The sequence below is a fragment of the Patiria miniata genome, unplaced genomic scaffold, assembly GCF_015706575.1.
Source record: "Patiria miniata isolate m_02_andy unplaced genomic scaffold, ASM1570657v1 HiC_scaffold_20, whole genome shotgun sequence".
Taxonomy (NCBI): Eukaryota; Metazoa; Echinodermata; class Asteroidea; order Valvatida; family Asterinidae; genus Patiria; species Patiria miniata.
Window position 1 is genome coordinate 41,397,277 of NW_024037059.1, and position 25,895 is coordinate 41,423,171.

At 38.2% G+C, this 25,895-nt stretch overlaps 2 protein-coding genes across 13 annotated transcripts in view; both read left to right on the forward strand.

Moving 5' to 3' along the window:
- The first annotated feature begins 5 nt into the window (after positions 1-5).
- LOC119729256 (EARP-interacting protein homolog) lies at positions 6-5,868 on the forward strand. Its single transcript, XM_038201847.1, has 9 exons — positions 6-85; positions 323-406; positions 1,067-1,199; positions 1,463-1,625; positions 2,274-2,373; positions 2,681-2,817; positions 3,459-3,626; positions 4,232-4,396; positions 4,942-5,868. Exons 1-9 carry the CDS (start codon positions 14-16, stop codon positions 5,114-5,116), a joined length of 1,197 nt encoding a protein of 398 aa, XP_038057775.1. The 5' UTR covers positions 6-13; the 3' UTR covers positions 5,117-5,868.
- A 2,861-nt stretch (positions 5,869-8,729) lies between these two features.
- Positions 8,730-25,895, forward strand: part of LOC119729257 (myelin transcription factor 1-like) — a 53,415-nt gene continuing 36,249 nt past the window's right edge. For 10 of the 12 annotated variants that reach the window (XM_038201848.1, XM_038201853.1, XM_038201855.1 and 7 more), the window contains exons 1-3: positions 8,730-8,877; positions 13,221-13,367; positions 19,621-19,690. In XM_038201848.1, coding sequence (XP_038057776.1) covers positions 13,251-13,367; positions 19,621-19,690 — 187 coding nt within the window. In that variant the 5' untranslated portion in view covers positions 8,730-8,877; positions 13,221-13,250. Of the gene's footprint in view, positions 8,878-10,969; positions 11,433-13,220; positions 13,368-19,620; positions 19,691-24,092; positions 24,458-25,895 lie in introns of those variants that run through there. The other 2 variants (XM_038201849.1, XM_038201858.1) reach the window with 2 other exon arrangements.

The following is a 25,895-nucleotide window of genomic DNA, read 5'->3' on the forward strand; positions in this document are numbered from 1 at the left end:
AAACGCAAATCGCATGTGGGTACCAGTCTTACAAATTGTCAACATGGAAGACGATGCTCCTGTAATATATGGCTTGGAGTTTCAGGTAAAATAATCCCTTTGCCCAACATGAATATTACAAAATTGAAACGAAGCGTACTTCTTAATGTCTTGAGTTCCTGGAAATTGAAAGGAACAAAATTCGGCGACCATATTCGCCGGCTGTGGGTTTTAAAATTTGTCCAGTTTCCGGACATGTGCAAAACAAAGCCAGCTAAATCACACCGGCTAAATATACACTGCCTTAATTTTTTTTTTATCAATATCATGTTATTGTTAATAGGCCAGAGCGCTGACTGCACAGGTTGCAGAATCTGAGGTCATTAGATTCCTGGTCGGGACTCAGTCATTGAAAAATGAAAATCAGGTAAGGGTTCGTTTATCATAAAATTAGTAAGATGACTAGACCAGTAGGCCTATACTATAGACATTATCTATAGACTAAAGTGAAGTATAGAGTTACCACAATACCAGATATGTTCAAATCCACAACACAATTCAACTGCAAACAGATATTTTCCAGACCCAGGCAAATATTTTTGCGTATGGATCACTCATCTTATTTGTATTGTTATGAGTAGTGGAGTGCCGTGGCCTTGTGGTCTGGAGCATTGAATTCGTAGTCTGTGGGTAATTCTGCAGGTTGTGGGTTCGAGTCCAGCCTGGGGTTATGGTGCATGTGCCCTTGGGCAAGGCACTCTGTCTCCCATTGCTTCTCTCCACCCAGGAGTAAATGGGTACCTGTGAGGGCACAGATGGTTATTGTGGTTGATGTTAGCTGCTTTGCGCCGAAACGGCAGCACTGAGCTGTATACTCCCAAGGGAGCTGAGATGGTTATTGGAGTGTTTCATTGGCCCAATGAGCAGGGTAATAGTGATGTAGCGCCTCGAGCACCAATAATGTTGGATACGCGTCCTTTTTAAATACACGTTATTATTATGATGATTATTATTATTATTACATTTTGAAAATTGTAAAGCACTGTTGTCAAGGTGGATTTGATTGTTTTGATCTTTTAATTGATAGGTTCATTTGCTTGAATTTGATGATGACAACAATATCCTCAACAAGACAGTGTTCCTGCACAAAGATGGTGAAATATGGCACATCAGCTCCAGCCCAGCCAACAAAAGCATCCTGACCACGTGCTACAATAAAAGTAGGTCAATCAGCATTAGGGAGACACATGTGTTGTTTGTTGCCGACAGTGCAAATAGTGGGCGGGGTTAATGGCCAAGTACAGAGCAGTCCATTGTTCTTGATAGTAAGCCAAAGTTCTGAGTTGCCCTTGGATGCTCATATAACTAACTCAATCCTCCAAACATTACACTGTGCAGTTATCTAATGGTACATCTTTGTATTTAACACAAAATTGTGACATTTTGCTGCAAAACTTGTGTAACTTTTCCCATTCCTGTGCAGTCATAGATAGCAAGATCTCCACCTGTGCTGCTCTCTGGCGCATCCCCTCGGATGCTGACCCTTCTGATCAAGACCAAGAGATTCAGGATGACTCAAGTGCATACGCCAGGCCGCTGGAGGTGCTGTGTCGCTTGGACAATAGCGACATCGGCAACTTCATCAGGTAATTAACGTGTATAACAAATTTCAACTTAGGAGAAGCTTCTGTTCAACCATGCGAAAAGTAACTACTTCTAAAATGAGCAGTGTGCTTCTGAGCAGATCCAGAGGTAACAACACAAAACCATACTTCTCCTTTAGATTAAGGCCTATTCATGCTTTCCATTAGCCTGATGTTTTAAAAACTTCCGCTTTGATATTCGCTGGAGTTGAAGTGTGTTCAACTGTTGTGAATTTACAACATGAAAAACTTGTCTTGGCATAAACAAATTTGTGCTTGCATTCTCTTTTGTTCCAAATTGGAACCAGGGTTCCTTCACTTCACAAACTATAGCGGCAAACTTCTTGCAAAGTTGCACCCTCCAACATGCAAATCCTCATATCATAGCTTTGGTTACTTAGTCTTGACTTTAGCTATAATTGTTTCACTTTAATTTTGTAACCCTAAATCACATTTGCACCTTTTTTTTTTCAAAAGAAATTTTTCCAAGTCTCTGCACCACACATTAAGACCATTTTTCTTGGTAGTTTTGACTGATGTACAGTCAAAGTAAATCTTTAAGATGCTAGATTTTCAGCAAATATTGATTTCACCATAACATAGCTAGACTTGCATTTATTGACCTGAAATATGTTTCTGTTCATTGTGCAGTGTTTTATGGGAGCCACAGGGAGATGGTAGCAAAGTTCTCTCGGTATCTGATGGCCATCTGACACAGTGGGATATAGAAGCCAGTGGCAGTGAGGCCAAGGTCAGTTGACAATATCTTCTTTTTTTCTGAGCATTGACGGCCAAAAGTCATTATAACCAATTACTGCTATACCGAACAATAAGACCAAAGAAAAAGACCCCCCAAAAAAGTGAAATAGTTTCTTTGCACAGTGGATGATATTTGAAGATTTAGGAAGATTATTAGGAAAATGCCTGTGTTATGGTTAATCAAAGAATTCTGTCACTTATTTTGAAAGAGCAAAATTAGTCACTGCTGAAGAAAGATTCTGGTAATATGTTAAACTGTTCAAAGCTCTCATACCTAAGTTATCCGTATTGTCCCCTAGGTTTCCAGCTCTGCTGCTCTGGAGAGCAAAGGTCACCCCAAGTTCAGCGCAGGTCGCTGGAACCCACACCACAACAACACGCAGGCAGCTACAGCTAATGACACCACGATACGAGGCTGGGACCTCCGAACAATGAAGTAGGTCGCCCTAATCCTTCCGTATTACTGATTTGTATACTGTCCTTTGTATTATCCATTTAATTTTGCGACGGTAACCACTTAAAACTGGCAAAATCTACACCCTACTTTATCCTTAGTAGTCCTGAATCCACCAATATTTATATATTTCTCCACAAACCCAAGGGACTTGGGGTGAAGATTGGTTTGGGGCTTGGTGTCTTAATTTTGTTGAATTACAAAGAATATGCAGTTATATTTCTTGGTTGGGGACAGTGAATTTCGTGGTACAGCAAAGCACACAGTTCATGTTTGCTGTCATTCTATGGGGTTGCAAAGTACTCCTGTGGAATTCTTCAGGCATTTCGTTAATCTTTAGGTTTTCTCTAGGCACACTGCTGAATTCAAGAATAGCAAAGTGTGAATTCTCCTGGCTCCAATAGTATCCAACAGCTTAGGATGATTTAATGGCAAACAATTTTCTGGAAAAGTGAACTTGGATTCTGTGCTAAATGATGGACGATGCTCGAAGGGGAGTTCCTGTCTCCCCTTCTCAGTTTTCATCTACATAAACTTTTTACACCTGTAACATCACACTGACGACAGGTGGAATGGCATGTACCTCCCTCCACCATCTATTCATTTTCTTTTCCCCCATATAGACAGTGCTATACAATCGAGAACGCCCATGGCCAACTAGTGAGGGACCTTGACTTCAACCCCAACAAGCAGTACTACCTGGCCAGCTGCGGTGACGACTGCAAGGTGAAATTCTGGGACGTCCGCAACACCGAGTTGCCGGTGCTGACTCTCACAGATCACTCCCACTGGTGAGTCTCATGATAATATTGACCCTAACTGCCCGAAATCCTTCAAAATCCAATGATTGGTTCTGTAGGATATTGATGGATTCAGACCACAGAGACCACTATCAGTAAAGATCAATTAACAACCATTCGTCTGCTAGTGGTTGGTTCTTAAAGTACCTTGTGCCTACCCACTAATAACAAACTGCAAACAAATTCTTTATGCTGAGAATCCCAGACCTCTCAAAATCCACCAAATTCTTAACACTGAAAATCCTAGACCCCTCAAAATCCACTAGGGGCTTTTGGAGGATGTTGCAGGATTGAGGATAGTAGATGCCCCATGAAAATAAGAGCAGGAAGTACAATGTGCCATTAGTTCATCATATGGTTTTGCATTGTGCCATTATGTAATGAACTTATGCCAATGTACCAAATCACTTCACAATTATTACCCCTGTTCATCAGGCCATGAGACCACATCTTCTGCTTGAGCTCAAGATCATCGCAATCTGGTCTCTACCGTCACAGGTACTATACCCATTCATACTCCTGCGTGGAGAGAGGCAATTGTAGTAAAGTGTCTTGCCCAAGAACACTAACACCATTGTGTATTATTTTACGTTCAGGGTGTGGAGCGTAAGGTACAACCAGTTCCATGACCAGCTAGTCTTATCCTCCAGCAGTGATAGCAGGGTCATCCTAACCAACGCTGCCTCCATCTCCTCTGAACCCTTTGGCCATTTGGATGAAGAGGATGACGACAGCGAGAAAGAGGATGAGGCAGAGACAAAGTTAGTGTCTTTACTCTTTGACTGCAGAATTGTTTTAATTAGACTGAGTTAAAACAGTGCACAATTAACATCACACTGATATCAGCTACCTAGCACTATTTCGAGTCAGTATATTAGACTGCCGTATGCAAAAAGTTAAAGACCAGCCCAAACAAGAGAAGAACTGAGGTTTTTAACTTTATCACAGTTAACAAAATTCTTATGTGGAATTTGGAGAATTTTAAGAACATATAAGCTGCTAAAATTGACTGGCAACTACACTATTGGTGTTTAAAAGTACAGAATTTTGCAGACCTGAAATTTATGGCGAAAGGCAGTACATGTAATTAAAAAGAAGAGCCTGGCGCGAAAGCTTCATGTGCATTTACAAATATTAAGTTTTTTCAAAAAAGAATATTAGGTTTCTTTAAAAATGCCATGCAATAAACTCGGGGTGTTTTCTCATAGAAAATATTGAAACTTTTGGGATGCTCTTGTATAGCAGTGGTTAAGTTTTGTCTTGAGCCCATCAAGATCCGACTTTTTTTCTTTCTTTTTTCTCCTAGACCCAAAGAACCAATCAAAGACGGGCTGATCGCCAACTACGAGGAACATGAGGACAGTGTGTATGCTGCAGAGTGGTCAACGGTGGATCCCTGGCTCTTTGCTTCGCTGAGCTACGACGGCAGACTGGTCATCAACAGGGTCCCCAAGGCTGAGAAATATAAAATACTATTATGATGGGAATATATAGAAAAGAATTATGAATGTAAAAATGTAGAATTGAATAATGGTTTATAGCAACTGGACTTGCTGACAATGCACCTGCAGTCCTGAAGCAACTGTCGGCCATCTTTGTTCCCCCATGACACACTCATACATACTTTTTTTCTTCAAAGTTTGAGACTGCTGTTGATTATTCGAACATGTTCCTGTGTACAGAATACATAAAGTAGGTGTGGTTTCAAAGATCAAGACCTGCTGGGGGGGGATGCCCCTCCCCTATTTTCTATCATTACCCCTTTACTATAGCCTATAGAAGTAGTCTCTAAGAGCCTACCTAGGGGCCGTATTCACAAAACTCAAACATAAGAGAATAATTCAGTCACATTTAAATCTAAGCATCCTGCTAACTTAAGAGGGGTGCTATCTTAGTGCTCAACGTTTGAGAGGGCTGTCACACATTTACTTCAAATTCCCTTTTTCAATAATTTGATATTGACAAGATTTCCCAAAGCCCCTAGAAAGTCCAATTTTGTGCCTAAAAATTACAAGTCAACAGACAGAAATACATGTAGTGCCGACTTGCTTTTTATGTTTTGTGAATACCGCTCCTGGAATGCATCCAAGGCATCTGACTTGGAAATTGTAAGGACTGGTCTCAACTCGATTGTGTATATTTTATTGTTACATTGTATATAAATCGTAAATGAATGTATACAGATGAAAAAAAAATCCCCAATAAATTATTGATTAAACATGTAAATAATGTATCGTTGGTATTCAAATTTGTACCAGCATTGTGTTCTTTAATGAAATAAAATTATTGGAGATTTTTGTTTTATTAATTGAGGGTTTGTGCAAACAGTAGGTACCGGTCCTAAACAGGACTATAACTTTGTATTTCTGCAAAATATTGATGAAAGTATACCTGGAAATCGATTTATTTTTCAATGGACTGTATTGAGGCACTGTTTGAAGTCCTGAAGAGTCATAATTTCCTGAATATTGGGAGTTATTTTTCATCTGTGTCCGGCGATTTGTGTTCAATTATCTGAAACCCTAGAGGACGACAGGGAGTGAACAACGACGCCCTCTGTAGTTCGCAGTAGCAAACTGAAGAGAGACAAATTTTATCGGAAACTCTTTGCCCTATTTTCCTAAACAAACCAAAGGGAAAGTACTCGTGCCGCTTCGTTTGACCTTTACCAGACACCCTAACTTCTCGCACTTTTCTCGGAATACTTCCAATTTTCATACACCATGAAGTGAAAATGTTTATTGCGCTATATTTAGTTGGACAAGCTCTTTGTTCTAGGATTGCCCTTTTATTGTAGGAAATAAATTAACCAATTGAACCATAGTGAAAGTGGTATACTCTGCGCTGAAGTTATGAGGTTGACAATAAGGGTGCAGCTAAAAGCGAGAAACTTTACATTTGTTACATTTAAAATAAAAAGAGATCGGGAATTTCAATTGGTAATTTCCAAATGCGCTAATTAATGACCACATTTGTCATTTACCACCCCGGAACTGAATTTGATTGTTGTACAGTCAACAAGTACAATAAATTCTAAATCCACGGTAATATGATTAATAATCGATAATAACGAGTATAGCACACTTTAAGAACACGTTGATTGACCGAATGTTGATTATTAATTAATTACCGATTTTAATTAACCAGCTGAGTGAATCGACACGCGATTGTTACATAGGTGTCTTCATTTACTGGTAAAATGACAGCTTGTCCAAATCGATCAATAACTTAAAAAAAGTTTGGAGTGCAAAATTGTAATTGTCTGGCTGCTCTCCTGCTTGCACGTACCGCTGGTGCCCCCCCCCCCCCCCGATCGTGATCACTAGCCTATTTTCTGTCAACTAGAACATTTCTAGTCCGAGACGAACAAAAGGAAGGCATTACCCGACTAGTCAAATCATAGCAAAATGCATGTGGCGCTTGGGAGTGACATATTCGGCCCCGGATTTCGTCATCTTCAAAGAGTACTTTGTACTTTATGTTGTTCAGTTTCTCAAAAAAATGTTTACGACCTATCTGAACATTTTCATGATGGCTTTACCACCGTCGTAGCTTAGCTTCCACCCATCCGGGAAAACCCACAAATGAACCGCAAAGTGCGTGCTGGAATGTGTCTCTGCACTCAGTCTGGACAATGATCATTTTGCCATCTTTGAAATAACTCATTCAGTACATTTGACATTAAATACTTCACAGGCCCTGCACATTGTCACGCCGTCCACTTCATCATCAACCGAGTAAGTAAACTCACGACTGACTTGACAGAAAACAAAGTTTACTTTACTGGGTATGCTGCGCGTACACGAGTGTCCCAGCTGCGGAGAAACTCGTCCGGGGCCGCTGTGCACAGCCGCCCGCCGGAGTCACGGACACTAGTCCGGGTTGTTTTGCTGGCCTTTGCGCCCTCGCAACTATCCAAACTATTCGCGGCTCGCGAACCCAGCGCCACGGCTCCAACTCCAAATATGTCCGCGGAACCCTGTCTTCTTGGCACGCCTATAATGTTTGAGCACGGGGGCTGTTGCACATGTTGTATACTCTCAGGGTTCAATGAGGGATGAGAAGAGGTGAAGTTAACTCTTGTGGACTTGTCAGACAGTAGACCCTACTTGCAAGGGAAAACATTACAAATAAACTTTACAAATAGGACAGTTGTATAAATTTCTGAACAAGTACATCGATTTGACAACTTCTTAAGTAATGTATTTCATATGAAAAATCTGGTGTATCGATCTAGCCTAAAAAGAATATTTTGGCAGTAGCTTCCCCCAAAATTTCTTCCAATCTGCAGTTGGTACAGTAAAGCAGCTCCACTCGCCAACTAACTGTACTGTCCCGAGGCCATGAAAACTAACAGCAAAGTGCTGCCTTTGCCAGAACAAACTGAACCAAAAAACCCTATGAGAATAAAAGGAACCATGCCATTATAATTGATCAAAATATAAAGAACTAAATCAAAACAAACAGTTTAAAAAGAAATAAAAAAGGAAGGTTAGCCACCCCTCCCCACCTTCCCCCACCCCCCCCCCCCAAAAAAGGGGGAAAATGAGGTTTAATACACAAATATACAAAGAAAACCTGATTATCATAAGGGACAATATACATCACATTTCTTCAAAAATTATGAGGTTTTGACTTATATATATCGTGACTTGATTCCCAGTTAACAGTTTGTGGCGTCATTCAAATTCTTTCAGTAAGTCCTGTTTAAAGGATGTTTTTGCATTTATTTTATCAGATGACCGTTTTGTACTATTATAAAAATGATCGAAACGCGCTCATGGCAATAACAGTCTTTTTATAAATAACTAATGAATATAAGAAAAAGAAGATCCTTGACACTAAATGACAGCATTTCAGTTTTGTTTTGCTCTATGAAAAGTTTCTTTCTCTTCCCCTTATGCTCTTATCACAAAAGACAAGGAACAGAAAAACACAGAAAATTGTAATTTTATAAGTTCGTAGAAGTTTCGGTTTCTCTACGCGCCATATTCTGTTGGAGCGTGGTCCTGGCAGGCCCACAAAAGAAGTTTGGAGTATAATTGATATGAGCATGCGCAGTAACTTCGGAATGCATATTATGGGATACGTTTGTAGCAGAAAAGTTTCAGTGCGTTAAATCGTGCAGTGAAGGTCAAATCGCATGCTAATAAGAACGGAGACTTTTTTTGCAGCAACTTCCTGGCGGAAATTTTGCTCCAAACTGCCATTAGATACATGTTGAGTGACTCCAGAGGATAAGGTAGGTGTCTTGTGTGTCCAGTGTGATAGTTTGGCAACTTTTACTGGTATTTTTTAGTTAGTTTGAGTCGGGTTTAGACATCGACTTCCACGAACGCGTGGCGAAGTTTTTGTGTGTGGTGGAGTTTTGCATTGCACACATAGGGGTCATGTGGTTAGAACGCGGGCAACGTGTCGTGTTGCAACTTTTACAACTTCAGCTTATCACTTTTCGAAGTGAAAATAATATCATTTTCACAGCTTTTGCTGTCATACCACCTACATGGAAGGGCTCTCTGTTAACTGTACGCTACTCATGTGTACTTCCCTGCCCTTTAAATGACATAGTTATCGAGTTTTTCGCCGTGGCAAACTGTTACTTATCCAGTCTCGTAAACTATTTTCATGTCGAGTTCCCGTTGCCATCAATTCGCACAAACCACACATGCATCGGACTAAACCATTACAGATAAAAGGGGTGTTACGATAAATTCCAAAACTCATGTCGATACGTTACAAAGGTAACGACTGGATATTTCATAAATATATGTCATTGGAATTACACAGCAGACTAACAATTATTTGAAAAGTGACACTCTTGTTGTAAGTCAATGGTGTATTTAGCTCTTAACCGTGCTTTGTAATTTAATTGTGGACCTTTTCCCCTCCGAACTTAGTAGAAACTTTTTTGAATGATCCCTTCTGGAATGTTGTGAATTTGTCTAACCAGTATGAAGGGAATTTTGCTTGTAAATTTCCAAACTCAAATTCTTGTTACTTGGTTTGCAGAGTGCTCGCAGTTTTCAAGATTACCGTAAAGTTACATTGACATATTGTACAGTTGTTTTGCGTTTGAACATGTTGAAATGAAAGCAGCTTGTCTGCGCTTTGGCAGCTAGGAGTGTGGCTCTTTGTTAGTGCAGTTTGTTGTTGGCTTGGGTCTATTGTGTTTGAAATTCTTTGTTGTTTATATTTTCGGAAGCACCTGCCATCTGACACAGTTGACTTAAAAGTTCACTTAGAACCTGGAAAATAAAAAAAAGCTGAATTTTAACACCTGCGACCTATAACCATGATAAGCAACAAAGGGCATAATTTAACCAACAAAAGTTCGAAATAAGTTAGGCGGGTTTTTGCCACAAAGGAAAATAATACATTCACACTGACCATACTGCCTGCAGCTTTTTATGCATCTTGTTACTTTTGAGCCTGATTATTTTTACAGTGTGGATAGTTCAATTTGTGACTTACAATATCGTCAGGTGTTCATAATTTTCAGTGCATGTGCTAAACTTTGAAAAGGTACAGTGAGAACTGAGAAGAAAATGACATAATTGTATTACGTCTTTATTCACACATTTTTCTGCATTTGAGAAGACTTGCTTGAATCCCCAATAAAGTTTTGTCTAAAAAAACCCAGGTTTGGTTTTAAGTCAGACTAGTCGCATGTGTTGCTGCTGTAATGATCTTAGTGCACAACTAAGGGATGATGTACATGTAGCATGGATGTTACCATGCACAAGGATTCAAGAGAAAAAACATTCAAATTCAAAGTTTTTCATTGATAAATGCTATTTCCTCAATCGTTTGTGCAATATTGTAAACATGTACGTAAGTGAACAAAAACATGTGTCTCAATTTTTTTGTTATTTTTACAACAAGAGTGGAAAACTATTATAAGATGGAATTTTTGCGCCGGGGTGATATAAATCAAATTAGGTTTTGCCCTTCACCGACGTTTTAAACACTGTATACCCAGTGTAGAGTGGAAAAGACAACAGAGTGGAAAAGACAACAAGACAACCAGAGTGGAAAACATTGTTCAAATTATCGGGATAAAAAGAAAAACAACATTTCATGTACAAGAATTTCTCAACATTTTTTCCTGGCCATTTTTTGGCACAGTTTTTCATTCTTCCTTGTTGTATAGTCTAAAAATAAATACATTAAATTAGCCGTTTGGAAAATCAAGTTGTGTTTGGAAGTATACATGTACATGTACATGTAGATTGCATTTTACTGATAATTTTGTCAAAAAATAATTGTTCAAAATTGGTTCAAAAATAATCAGAATTGACGTAAACTTTGCAAAATGAGTGAAAGTTTTGACTTTTCCTGCTCTACCAATTGACTTTTTATCAGATGACCTCGCATAGATCTAATCCCTAAGTCTCCACATGTGTCTGTGACTACATGCATATTCCACAATAAACTTTACAATGCTAAGAATGTTAGACAGGCATGTAATGCTTTTTGCACTGTGTGCGGCGCAACTTGTCTCATCTGGGTACCAGGAAGTTTGACAGATATCCAGACTGGATTAGCTCGCATAATATTTCTACTCGCCACACATCATTGTTATTATGAATAGCAACTTTGTTTCTGTATTTCTTTCTGCATCAGGAAATGGAGTATGAAAAACAAAAGTGCCCTGCCCATACAAAAGTGAACTTAAAAAACAAATCTATCAGACACTTTGTACAGGGTTTCTCGTATGCATGTGTAAATTGTACAGTGTGGTTGACGTGGACGTTGATGTAGCCGTGGTGCAGTTGAGATATTGCTTTGTCATAAAAGGTAGTGTTGGGTTTAACTTCTCTTTCAATTTGTGGAGAGTCTAAACTAAAAAGTTGCAAGTCATGGGAAAAGAGTTCCATGCTTACGATCGAGCTGAAACGTGTTTAGTGAAGTTTAAATGCTATGCTTTTTTACTCGATTTTGTTGTAAATTTAGTTTGCACCGACTCACTCTGTTTTGTTTCTGATTGCAAGCAATATAAACCATGTTTAATAAGAAATTAAAAACCCTATTCTATAAAATTCGCCAGACACCCGTGTTTCTGCCATTGACCGCAGCAAAACTTAACTGTCTGAAAATGCACCTGGCCAGCTTTTGTAAAAACTAAAAACCCACATACCCTGTGCCAGGAAAAACTTGGCCTGAAGTTTTAACATTCAAAGTTATTGCAAATCAAATAAACATTTAGAGCTACGCAGTTTTGGAATTCCGAGTATGTAAATAGAAAGTAAGCGAAGTTAATTCTTGTGGCTTGAGTCTATTTGTGGGATGACTTTTTTTTAACTTTCCAAAATTGTTGCATGTTATATGAAGGGGTATCAGGTTTGACCTTATGAATGTGTAGATTTATCAGGTTAAGGAGAGATCAAATAGTTAACATGGTCTTTTGTTAGGGTTCTTTTGTTGCCGCCCTGAGTATAAACAAGAGAGAATGTGTGTTGTCCTGTTTGTGAGTGCCAGTCAGGACAGATACTGCAGTTTCAGATCAGTACTCCCCGTTGTTTTTGTACATATCTGTAAGGCCAAAAAAAAAAAAGTCTCCGGTTTCTGGTATGGAGCTTGTCCAAAAAGTGGTGCGGCGACGCGTTTTTTTTTTTTTTTTTACCCGACTTTTTGCTTCAATTTTGCTTCAAATTTCGGCTGATGACTGCAAATGGTGCCCGACTAAACTTAGTGCAAAAATAAAGGGAGTCCAGAGAGGCCACATAAAGCTTATTCTCGATCATAATCCCATCTAAAAACACGTTGAAATTGCGAAGCAGCAGAATTCCAGTCAAACCAGTGAGTTTGGCGGATTTGAGACATCATCTTTCATTGAAAAAAAAATCCTTTTTCATTTTGCCGACGTGCATGGCTACGGCGACGCCCGCGCATACCAGAAACCGGAGACATTTTTTTTTTGGCCTAAATGTGATTGCATAAATCTGAGCCTCCAAGAGTTATGTGCACACATTTTGCAAGATACCGTACTTTTGCAAGTACATGGACATGTATTATGTGCATGTACTTCAGCACTTGTTTCCTTTTTGGAATTGACACCAGGAACAATTGTACAGTGTCAAGTCACACCACTATCAGGAAAAGTTTTGAAATCTGCTAACTAATTTCCTTCATGTGGTGAATGAATATTTCATGTTGGTTTTGATTGATGTATGTACATTCATACATGTACGTAGGTGTGTGACGACGGACCATTTGGCCATTTGGTTCGTGGTGTGACTTCATGCGTATAAGTTCCAAAACGTTTAGTATGATATATCAAAAGGCACTGCACGTTGTTATGATGTAACCAAGTTTTGTGTTATAAGTCCTTTGTATAACTATAGTGCGTTAGGCAATCTGAATGTAGCAACGTGACAATGCTTGGTTTTCTTTTCCTTGTTTGATTACATCTTAGTGGCCACTTGTGCACATGCCAAGTGAAAAGAAATATTTAATATGATATATGAAATTTTTCACGATCACACTCCCCTGCCCCCTCCCCCCTCCAAAATCCCCAAACAAACAAACAACTTTTTGATTTAAATACAAGGTAATGTTCATTTACAATTCTCTTCTACTATGCAGGTTGCAAAACAAAACTTTTTAAGTTCCATCATGAATGGAGAGGACAACACAAGGTCACGGGGTCGACTTATCGAGGGGTCAGAGGTCAGCCAATCCCCACGTCGCAGTCTGCGGTCAAAGTCTGGAAGCCCCGTAATTCTTCGCAAGGTAAATGACAAATATATGAAAGATTATTTAAAGGGAATATACATCATTTGCTTTTGCTGTAATTTTCAGAAATGGGTGGAATTGGGGGGTTGGAAATATATAGCAAATATAGTTACACTGACTTTTTTGAGGTTTTGGGTTCGAAAATGCTATAAAAACCAAGAAAAACAATCATTTTCCTGTAGTCTGGTTCCCTGACTCCATATAAGAAGAAACAGAGCAGTTTACATACATTGGGGAATTGTAAGGTCAGGGAACCAGTCTAGCTGGCTCGTACCCGTTCATAGGTTTGTAATAGATTGCAAACAAGTGCAAAGGTCAATTGGGGCCAGTATTTGAAAAAAAAGCCAGTTGTTTCCAACGCTGATCGGCCGATCAGCGTTGGAAATTGATACAAAAATACCACTTTTCTTGAAAATGACAGTATACCATGTGCCATGATTTCACAGGATGCTTTACACTGTCATTCACTAACAGTCCAGCAAGGTATTTCAAAATGATTTGGTAGTTTTATTTTTTGACATTTGCAAATGTTGTATTTTCCCTTTAATTGAGATGTTTTATTTGTTCTGTCGAAGTATTGAAATTGTAATTTCTTATTTACCGAGAAATTTATCTATTCTGTAGTTGGTTGAATGGAGTATAATAACCTAAATATAATAGGAAATGATTTAAAAAAAAATATTGTGATGAATTTTTTTTTGAGACAACTGTTTTCTCAAATTGTTGTCTTTTTTATTGCTCCGTATGCAAAGCTCCTTATGCTTCACAAACATGAATCACGATAATGAAGATTTCTAGGTTTTGGTAAATGTTTGTCTGAAAGTGGATGTACATACTTCAGAATTTTTTTAGTTTGGTATATCATCAGATCAAATGACATTCATCAAAAAGCGTAGGCCTACAAGCTTGGCAAAATGCACACAAGTTTAATTTCCTCAAATGGAGCTTTCCAGTCACTTTAAATAGCCCCCTCTGTTGTTGACTAATGGTAAGGTCATCAGAAGCCACAGGACACACACAGACATGCACCACTCAAAATTAACCTTGGAAAATTCATAAGAATCAGTAATTAGTGCACGGTGTGTCTTTGTCATGTTTGCAGACAGCTGAGGGACAGGCATTGTTCCTTTATAATAGACTTACATACCCGATGGCTGGAATGAATATTGTTCATTAAAAATAATGATTTCAGCAGCACAATGCGCAAATTTTATTTGTCTGGCCGTCATTCAGTTCCGCAAGCCAAATAACCTTTTTTCCCCATTATTTAAGTGTTCAGATTTGATATCTCTGATTAAAGAAAAACAACTTCTGGACCGGCATTTCTTTTTCATTTAACTCACCCGTTTTCTCATTTATTTCTGATGCGATTTAAAAATATTGTGAAAGTGGATTTTGTTGTGAATATATGTTTCAATGAAAAGCGAAGGTTGGTCGTACATGTATGAGACCTTGCAGAATACAAAAAACAGGATTTTATGAAACAATGATTTCTTGACTTGCTATTTAGGAGTTTTTCACATATTATTTAACTGAAATATATATGCTGAAGTTTCATAGGGCATGGTCTTATGTGGTGCATGTTACGTGAAATGCGCACAAAGATATACATGTGTATAAGATATGGCATATTTGTTTTGTCAAAATGTCATCATAAATTTCTATGTTGTACTGTGAGTGGACACCATTGTTTGCATTTATGCCATTCCATATGTGATTTTTGTACCAACTTTTGTTTCAACAATTTGACTTTCAGGAATAAAGGGTTTTCCCCCAACCTGTTTGCATAGTGCTTGATGTTTTAAAGTGCTGATTGAGTTTTGGTATGAAAATGAAAACTTGATGGCACTGTTCGTTTACAACATGGATGCTGGTCCGCCAATACCACTAGTCTGCTGGCCAAAACTCTCCCCGAATGCATCCGTAAACAAGGTTACCTGGTCCAGCAATTGGAAAAAATAATTGTGAATTTAATGGCGGTAGTTTTTCAATAATGTTAATTGTTCATTTGACACGAATGTGAGTGACAAATTGAAAGAAAACTTGAAAATGGCCAAAAAAACCCCACTTCTGCAGAAAAAGTTTGCTACTGAAATTAATCTTTAAAAAAATATCGGAAATGTAAATTGTAAACTTTATACATTATTTGTTTGCTCACAAAAGATTTTAATATCTCCAGTTCACAAAATATTTTCTTGGATTTTCTTGGATTTTCAAGAGATAATTTCCATTTCATCAGGGAATCCCGCTGGCTAGTTCCTCTCTCAAAGCTGAAAACTATTTATCTATTCTTTTGCACAAATACAAAGGACAAAACCTTACAACATGCAGTTATGATATGCAGTTATGCACACACACACACCAATATTTATTATTGACAATACAGAAATTTGTGTTTTTGGCCTCCATAAATAATAAACTGCGGAGACATGTTCTGCCAGCACAGCACATTTTCCCAGCTTTTGTCTCTCGTTTTCTTCCAACCTCAGGCATCAGGATTATCCGCAACTTTCTTTAATGGGCCTTATGTTCCTAATCTGCTTGCTGAGCAAAGAAAAGAATGTGCGTGAAACAGGAAATTACGTCCGTACAAAGAACACTCTTTGTTTCTCCTCCGTTCCTCCTTGCCTAGGCGTGAGGCTATCATCCTCAGCGATTTACATGTAGCCTTCTTTGCTTTGTCTGTTAGTCATCAGAGATCCCAGATATATCTTAAGCATGTTAAGCAATGAATCAGAACAGTAAACCGGTCTTCTTTACTTTTTGTTCAATCAGTATATTTTAATCAACAAAATAAGACAGCCTAATGCTTCCGTCCGAACAGAGTCTTTCTGACGGCCTAACGTTACGATGCTAATCTGTGCATCGGAACCGGGTACCCGAGTACACGACCGTTGATGTCAGGAACCGGTTCCAGATTACGCGATCGGGTACCTGTAACCAACTTTACAAATTACTACGTAACTTCTCAGACCATGAAAAAGAAAGGTTTTGACTGTCATTTGTTGGGAATTTTCAAAATGAAAACCAGGCTACAAAAGTAGTTTGCAGCAGTTTTATTCATTTTCAGTATTTTTTAATGTGATAATTGTGTGCACAGTATAGTCTTATTACAATACTGTAATGTACCAGTACTTGAATGGACGAAAGAGTTGATTACCACAAAGAGGGCTAATACTTCACAGATTTAAAATTAGACAAAACAACAGAAATCCGACACATTTAATGCAATCTGATCTTAATGCATCAGGCGTGCAATATAAGACTGTTATAACATACATGTATGTGTACGTGTACGTGTATGTATCTAAATGTATGAGTATGAACAAGAACATGAGCATCAACATTCCATACGCATCAAACTATCGAACGTGAAGTGCATTTAGATACTTCATTTGGTTCCAAACCGCACATAAAAAGCAATATTAATTTGCCTTGAAACAGTGGATATTAGTTCCTTGTTTAACATGAGGGAAAGAGATAAATCAAATCAGAGTCAATATTGACCTGAAAGTACCCTACACATGCATAACATGTAGGTTTTCATGCATACATGGCATAGGCTGTACACATTGAAATAGCAACTTTGTGGTTTGGCCTTGTGTAGTTACTGCTGTGTATGTTTTGAACAAAGTTGGTTATTGATCAGCATAGTCACGAAACATCTGTGTCACTTTTTTTTTTTTTTAATCCAGACTAATAATAATAACGGGTACTTATGTAGCCCTTGTAACTAAGATCATAGCGCTTTACATTATTATTACCCCTGATCATTGGGCCAATGAAACATTCTTAATACCATCCCAGCTCCCTGGGGAGTATACAGCTGGATGCAGTCATTTTGGCACAAAGCAGCTAAAATGGTGACTGCTCTATGTTCCGACACCCCTATGTTCCGACAACCTAGATTGTGTTACTCCCGGTTAGGGTTAGGAATAGGAATATGTGCAGTCGGAACATAGGGGTGTCGGAACATAGAGGTGTAACCGCTAAAATCAATCACAAAAACCATATCTGCCCTTGTACATGTTGGTGCCCATTTAGGCCTACTCCTGGGTGGGCTGAAGCAATGAGTGACAAAGTGCCTTGCCCAGGGGCACACGCGCCACAACCCCAGGCTGGACTCGAACCCACAACCTGCAGAATTACCCATAGACCACGAGTTGAATGCTCCAGACCACCAGGCCATGGCACTCCACAGAAAACTTTAAATCCTAAATTACAAAACAGTTTAATTATATTTATGTATAGTATATTGTCCTAGGCAAGGCCTATGAAGATGTGTGCAATTTAAGTCCATCTTTGTAATAGGCACATTACAATGTATGTGACATATGGTGCATGGTCAATACTTTCCACTATTGTATAAGATTTAATGCACTGTTCACGAGTTATAATAAAAGTAAGATTTTAGTATTAATTTAAGGTTGCTTTCTATACATTTCATGAACAAATTGGATTAATGGATCAGATACATACATGTATATACGTACATTTCATTATCATTACTATTCAGTGTTCAGTATTTCTGACTTTTTGTCACTTTAATTTGTTCCAGAAATAAAGAAATACGTGATCTTATTTAAGATTTGAAGAAAATTAAAGGAGACTTAGGGCACTCTGTGCACACGTTGATGAGCTTCAGTGGAGTACATGTACATGTACAATGTACATGCAATAAAATGAATTCCAGAACTTAGTAGGTTTTTATTGCACAGTCTAAGGTAACAAACACCAAGATTGTGTACAATTCAGTTCACGCTTCAAAACAGTCGTGAGTGCTACTCTATGTCATCATGTCAGGCTGTAAATTGAAATCTCTCCGATAAAGATTCTATTGCAAATTATCCAAGCTGCAAGAAGCCCCATGCTCCTGACTCTTGCAACCAGCAGGCCCTGAAAGGCTCACCAGATGCCACAGCCCAAAATGCTTCTTTGTTCACTGGAAAAGTTTGTTGGGGCTTCTATTGTCCAAAAGTTTCTTTGTGTACTGAGTAGCTAGTTGGCATGGCACATGTCTCCACAATAGGTGGGGGCCCAATGGGTGCATGTTGTGTGTGCAGTGGAGTTTGGAGAGTGGCTGTTCTGCTTCCATGGGGAGGAGATTTGCCTGGATGATCTTTCTAAAATGTACATTGTTTTTGCTTTAAATGAAGCCGTTAAGGCAATTTTAATTCATTTGTACTGTCTTAAAGTCTGATCTGAGGAAGTTACATTGAGCGCATTAATGACTTTCAGGGTGTTTTATTCAATGTTACTGTTCATTAAGATCGAAGATACATGAAAAGAAAATACAATGTTTACCAATTCAAAGAATTTAAGTCAATTTAAGTTAATTGATAAACGATTGTAGATGATCCATATTTTGAAAAATTGAGAAATTAAAAATTTCAATTTATTTTTAAATGTTGCATACATATAATAAATGGTATAGATCATAACAAGAGGTCAACCTTCCATTTCATTCAAATCCTCTTCCCATCCTGTTACAAGAACAGCCAAACTGTCAGTTGTTTTTATGAATGAAAATGACCTTTGCCCTAACCACTACTGAGTGATCTGATTGGTCAGATCACAATCTGTCAATAGTCCAGATTCTCAGCATGCACAGGTGTCCGTGGTTTCAATTTACTAATGGGTTGCACTTGTTCAGGGATAGCTTCTTTGTTTGATAGTCAGTTTATACATATAGGTTTACATTAGGAGACTTTTTATTTCACATCTAGCAGCTGAGGAAATATTTTAAAAACTTTTGAGAGTAAGAAAATTGCCATTTGTGATATTGGTCAATTTCCTTAAGTTGTTTTTTATAATCATAAGATATCAGTTTGAATAAGGTTGGGATGTGTTGATTTGATATGTTAGATTTTTCTTAGATTTATTGTTAACATTAATAACTAATAATGTATGAGCTGGACACAAAACAATTTTCCTTTACTGGGAAATAAGAATTGAGTTGAACTGATTTCAAAACTTTGTGTGTTAACAAATTAATTTTTCAGTGGGCATATTTTTGCAGTTCACATTATTCACGTTTTAAGAAGATTTAATTTTCTTGTGTCCCCTAAATATCTTCTGGAAACATGTAAAATATGTAGATAATTGTCTTGTATGCGAATTAAAGGTCTTTTTTGTATTGACATGTAGATATTTTCCTTTGCTGGTAAGTGTCATTTATTTTGTATTATGACACACGAGGTCTTCGCCATTGGTCTAAATCATTTTATTACATATTTTTCGCCCTCTGCAGGCAGCTGACGAACATTCGGAGAATCGTTCACCGAGAAAACACATTGCTCATTTATCCAGCGAACATTCAGGTAACTTTTCCGTCCCTGACAGCTTCAACAGCTACGTTTGTAGACCTTTACTATTTCATTTTTTTGTTTAAAGTTTAAGCCTTGAGCAGTGCTTTGGAAATAAGGCAAATCTTGGAAATAACAAAGGTCGTAGTAATTTCTCCATCATTGGAAAGCACATGCATAGATTTTGTGCCATCTTTCGTAAATTCTAGGAATTGTTTGGACACAATCATTCAAACAGCATAGAAATGTGTTAGCAAAATAAGAATATCTAGGTCATGCCATATATTTAGGGTCAAAAGTATGATTTTTTCTGTCCCTGTTATCTTGGTTCTTTGGTGATTTACCATTCAAGCATCATTCAGAATGACTTCAAACAATTTTTCTGTTTGTTGGGTGGGTAGTTTATTTTTCGTAATCACTCTTGGAGTACGACTGCATTAAGGAGTACATCAGAATTATAAAATCATAGACGTCAGATGTAACAGACAGGAAAACAAAATGGACCCCAAATTTATAGAATGACCCATTTATCAGTGTTAGTTTATATTATACGAGCCACTGAACAAATCTCTACAAAAGTATTTTCCTGCAAATATTTAGTTTCGAAAGCAAGAACCCCAAGAATGCAAACACAGTGCTGTCATCCTTTAAAATGGTGCTTGTGTGACATTTCATCTCCATTTTTTGTATCCCACACAAAGCAATGAATAGACGGGTCTCGGTACATCCATTGTACACAGGGCACCATGCACCCTGGATGTACGTCTTGTATACATGCACTGTGCACACGTACACACAATCAGGCCGGCATCCACAAGAAAACCTAGACCACCACTTGCCAAATTCTATTAGGGAACAAAATGGCAAAAGTCAATGGCTTTTCCCTGCCTGTGATTTTTTTTTTATACCGTGGTGAAATTTTGCTTATGGGCCACTTGTGAAATAAAACTTGTTTCCTGTATTTGTTTTGGGTCTGCAGTTCATTTGGATTGCAGAACAGTATTTTTTTCAAGATATTTTGTTAGAACTTTAAACCCTTTTAGATGTCTAATGTGTATTTTTAATAGGGTTCAGGGGATGGATAGGCATAATGTCAAATGCTGGTATTTGGAGTGGTACCGGTAGTTATTTTTTTTTGTATTTTAATTTTTTCCAAGGATCAAAATATTAAAATGAAGAGATAAATATATACTAAAGAACATGGATGTGTCATCTGTTCATTGCGAAGAAAATGAAACTAAGCCATTCTTTCAATTTACAATCACTTGAAGTTCTCTTAAACGTAACCATTGTAGCTGCAATCAACAGTGGCCATTTCTTGTAAAAAAATTTGGAGGGGGGGGGGGCAGGAGAGACCAGGAGCTTTAAAAAAAAAAATAACAAGAGTTGGTGGGGGGGGGGGGGGGGGCTGGATGCCACTTGACTCTTGGGGTGTAATAACAAGAACAGTTAAAAGGCTTTCATAATTTCATTAAAAGTGAAGTATCAGATAAGATGGAACTTCCGATAGTTTTGAAACATCCTGCTTCAGAATTTGAGCTTAAACAATAAAAAAATAGAAATAGTTTTGTTGACACTCAAGGATTTAAATGGTTTAAATGATGGTTAGGTAGAGGTTCTTTGGAAAATAGTCTGAAGAAATTTTACCAATTACAAGACAGCCCTAAAGCAGCGTGCTTCTCCATTAATTGACTTTCGCCAATCTTAAATGAAAACACTTCACTCTGTTTGAGGCCTTTACAAAAATGAAGACGCCCTTCACACAAGATGTTTGTCAATTAACAACGAGGTCGGCCATCTCTTGTTGGCATTAATGAAAATACTGCATCGCTTAAAATTGTATGAGTCAATTGCAAGCAAAAAACACACCGAAATAATTTATTCCTTTCGAAGTTGTCCTTCGTTTTCCCACCTGTTTCGTTGTGGCTTTGATGAAACAGCTACGTGTATTGTGATTGTTGAGTTTTTATTTATTTTTTCCCTCTTTCTTTTTCTCTTGTTCATCTTTACTGTTTGTTGTTCTTAATGAGATAGGGTGGCAGAGAAGGGGAAATCCTTTTTTTGTAAATACCAGGATTATATTTGCTTAATTAAACTTTTTTCCCCTTCTTTCTTTTGGCATGTTTCACACGTTTTTTAATATTATTTTTAGGGCCATTGGTCATTACCTAATTGCGTATCGAATCAATTTCTTGTTTAATTTGGTTTATTACCTGAACCTGCTCATTATACTGCATGCACAGTTTTGGACTGCAAAATAAAAACAGTGAACTTGTGTAAATTCTGGGTTCTTGATTTCTCTCAACAACCCAGTTTCCACCTGTTTCTTGATTTTTTTTTTATGGAACAATCCATGCCTGATTAGACCCCATCTCATTAAGCTTGCCTCTGCTGATTGATATTCCACAACTGGACCGTACCATCACGGTCCCAGGGGTCGCCAAAATCAACAAAAGGCTCTTGAGCATTGAGGGGACACAACTGAGCTCAGTAATTAAAAAACCTATCCTGTGGGTCAATAAAAACATAAATCAGGGTTTTTGCTGAACTCTTAATCACTTAGCTTACTCATTCATATTAATGAGGTCCAAACTCAGTGCAGTTAATACGGATTTAGTTTGAACCACATTTTTAATTCATGTCCAAATGGTTATATTGCTTATTTAAGACCAGTGGTTAACAATTTGACTGCACAAAAGATTGAAAAGTCAGAGATGTCGCTCTGATCTGTTAGTAAGTTTTTGATAAAAATGCAGAGACGGCAGAGGAACTAATTGGTGTTGGCCAGTACTTTTCCATGAGTGCGCGTAAAGAAAATGCACTTAACTTTTACAGTAGTTACAGAAAAGTTCATGTAGGTTTTCGTAAAATCAGCATTGTATGCGGGTGCTTTTTTCACTGTTTTTAGAGACAGAGTTTACTGCCCCCCCCCCAAAAAAAAGATCAGTCTGAGTATCAGTCATTCACATGTGCAGAGCCACGGTACGAATGTCTGATATATCGGAGTCTAATCGGAGTCGACTTCAGAAATTGTGCCATCATTTCAATCAGAACTTTGGCCAAAGCTTAGTCAATTTGGCTGCCATGCTTTTGTAGTACAACAACCGGTTACCAAAGACCCGATAGAAGGCTCTCGTTGAATGGTCAGAATCTCGAGGTCAAGATGCAGTCTTGTTTTGCATAATTATTTACCGAATCTGCTCGAATATCATAGATGCTTGCGTACAAGCGACTATTCAAGCGACTGTTCCATAGACTACAAAAAGAGATGGTTTTCAAGTGAAATAATGTAAATCAGAAAACGTTTACCGTGAACAATAAAAGTTCATGTAAATATTAAATATGTATGTACATGTATGTACATTAAATATGTAAATCTAAACCTTTGCTGTTAAACAAATATAACTTTTGGGACAAAGTTACTTGAGAAATATTTTATAGAATTCTCGTTGAGCACTTATACCTTAAAAAGTCAATTTTGTTTTTATACCAAACTAAATACCAAAGTAATCCCCTCCCCAAACACACACACAAAACTGTGTACAATAAAAACTATGCACTTTGAAAACACCTACGCAACTCATGACAGAAATTGTATCCTTATTACCACCAGTGCTATCTTGATATAAGTAATTTCAGACATAGCCAACTGATAATATTGCCACCTGACACGTTGGCATGTCAAATGTCAATTAGCCTTCCAAAAGCAGTGCCCATTATTTTGGTTCGTGAATGAATTTTTGTTTTACGTGGGTATGTAAGACCAGTGACGTATCAGTACTGTAATGTCATTGGCTTGTGTAATTATTCCATGAAAAACATTTAAACTTTTAAAGTTTTGTTGTAAAGTTAAGTCATAAAGAAATTCAAGCTCAATTTTCATTGTTCTGTACAGTTCGTCAAAATATTTAAATGTAAATTTTGGAAAAGCTTTTCCAGAGAAAAATAAACCAGAAAAATAGTACCATAATTAACGTTAACCACCAGGATGTAACTTGCCGATTTTTTTTTCGCAGGACTCATGTTTCTTGTTAAAAAGTTGAAATTCTATTTCTGTATTTTACTCTCTTAACGTAGAAAAAATTACTCAACCGTGTACAAATGGACAGTTTTTCGTAACAAAGAAAAGTTGAACAAAGAAACTTACTCCAGTAGCACAAAGACTAAAACTCAACAAAAGAGAAAACCTCCCGACTTCTCATCCTCCCAAGTTTTGACAGCGGAGTTAGTTTCTCTGCCCGCTATTATTATGCTAATAAACTAATTTAATTATGTTGCGAGTGCCACGTAAATATAGCCATCTGCTCCTCCCATCGACACACAGACTAACCCCCCTCTAATCCCAGTGCTGCAGTCCAAACTCAGTTATATTACTATTAAGTTTATTATCTCAGCGATTCTTTTGACTGTGGGCTTGTTTTATTATTACGCAGATGTTGTGCATAGTAAACAGCACTGCGTCTTTGTTGAGCGGGCCCCGAGCCTCATAAAGAAAGGGCCAATGAAAGTTGGCTAGTGGGAAAGGCATACTATCTACACTAGTACTAGTGTCACTGAGCGGCGTACGAGTAACAGCGTAGTGGCACTAGTGCTGACGTATGCGCGGTCGGACTGTAAACTTCATTCGGGATTTTTTTTTATTCTTGGCTGAAAAAGAAATTAAACTGTGCGTGCGTGTGTGGATTTTTCTGGCCATCTTTCTCTGGACTCCTCTTGGAATACTGCTGTACTTGGGATGCTCTCATAAGCTGTAGCATTCATGTGTGGATGATTTAGAAGAAGGTAGGCAACTTTTCCTAGTTTAGTGTGTGGCAATTTGAGATGATTTCTTTTGCTCTCTGGGTGTGTGTGTGGAAAGTCCACGGTCTGACGATGATGCGCATAAAAAGTGAACTATGGCTGGGGTGTGTGCGTAGCGTGCGTTGAGTCGGTGGTTGGAGAGAGAAGTGGCACAAGTACCAGTAGCTTTGGAATGGCCTCACCACAAAACTCTACCTGCATTATTTCCAACTCTGAAAGCATTCCCCTGGACTGTAGGGACGTGGACAACAACTTGGTATTGTTTTGGAAAGGGGAAAGTCCGTTTAGATATGAAAATTTGAGAGTTTTATATGAGCAGGTGGCTTTTGTTGTTGTTGCCACTTTGACAACCAGGCTGCCATGTTTGTCAGACTACATCAAAGTTACACTGGACATTTAAGTGAAATAAGCCCTAGTTTACCCCAGAGCCGCCCCCGATGGGGACCCAGAACATCACCCAGGGCTGGCCTAGTGGGTAGGGGGGAATTTCAGATTATTTTCAAGCTGTGATGTCGCGGGAGAGTTGCCGTACGGCGATGGAGTGTGGCACTCCGTGACCAAGTTTCTGTCTTTCCAATATGGCTACTCGGCGCAGCATCACTAGTAACTACTTTTTTCTTTGGGTTCCGTGGGAGTTGTTTGCGCACAGTGTGTGTGTGGTGTGTTGGCATGAACTTTGATAGAGCAGACTTGGGCAATTCATGCACGGTGTAGGAGCGAGCGGAGAAGATGGAACACGACATAAAGGAGGATTTTTTTTGAAATTTCTTTTGACCTTTCAGCTTGCAATCTCACCTTCGTGAATGAATCAGATAATTTTAATTGCTGGAGGATTATTTCTCTTTCAATGAATTTTCAGTAACAAAATAAGTGATTTGCTATGCACTGGCAGAGAAAATATGGTGTTCATGAACGGCATAATTTTTTATATTAATATCGGTGAATATCAGTGCGTCTGTGTCAGGGTTATTGCCTTGTGCTGTGTGTGAGTTGTGTGCGTGTGGATGGGCACGGGTGATTGGGGGGTGATTTAATGGTAACCGTGATGACAAACAATACGTCCCCACTTAGCCGGCTCATTTGAATAATTATGCGGTGCGTGGTTGGGGGAGCTCTGCAGGCATTCAGTGTTGCTTGGTTGGGAGGGGGGGGGGGAGGGAAATTGTTTACCTATCAGAGTTTGCCCATTGTTTGTCACTATGGGTTTGGTGTTGGAAGTCCAGTATTTCTAATTTCAAGGTTGTTTGAGATACTTAGGAATCTTAGTCTTTTTATTTTTTATTATTTAGTTTATCAATCTTTTGATTTGCATGTATACAAAATTATTACTTCCATAAACACTTCAGATTGTGTTGAATTGGTTCAATTGAATTTTTTTTTTTAAGTTCGTAATTATTTTCAGAATGTACTAACTTTTCAC

Bases quoted from the DNA above. Each gene is read 5' to 3' on its own strand.
- LOC119729256 (XM_038201847.1), top strand. From the start codon at position 14: ATGTGGGTACCAGTCTTACAAATTGTCAACATGGAAGACGATGCTCCT. The intron at 2,374-2,680 runs GTCAGTTGACAA...ATTGTCCCCTAG, and splicing joins CCAGTGGCAGTGAGGCCAAG to GTTTCCAGCTCTGCTGCTCT. The intron at 3,627-4,231 runs GTGAGTCTCATG...TTTTACGTTCAG, and splicing joins CTCACAGATCACTCCCACTG to GGTGTGGAGCGTAAGGTACA.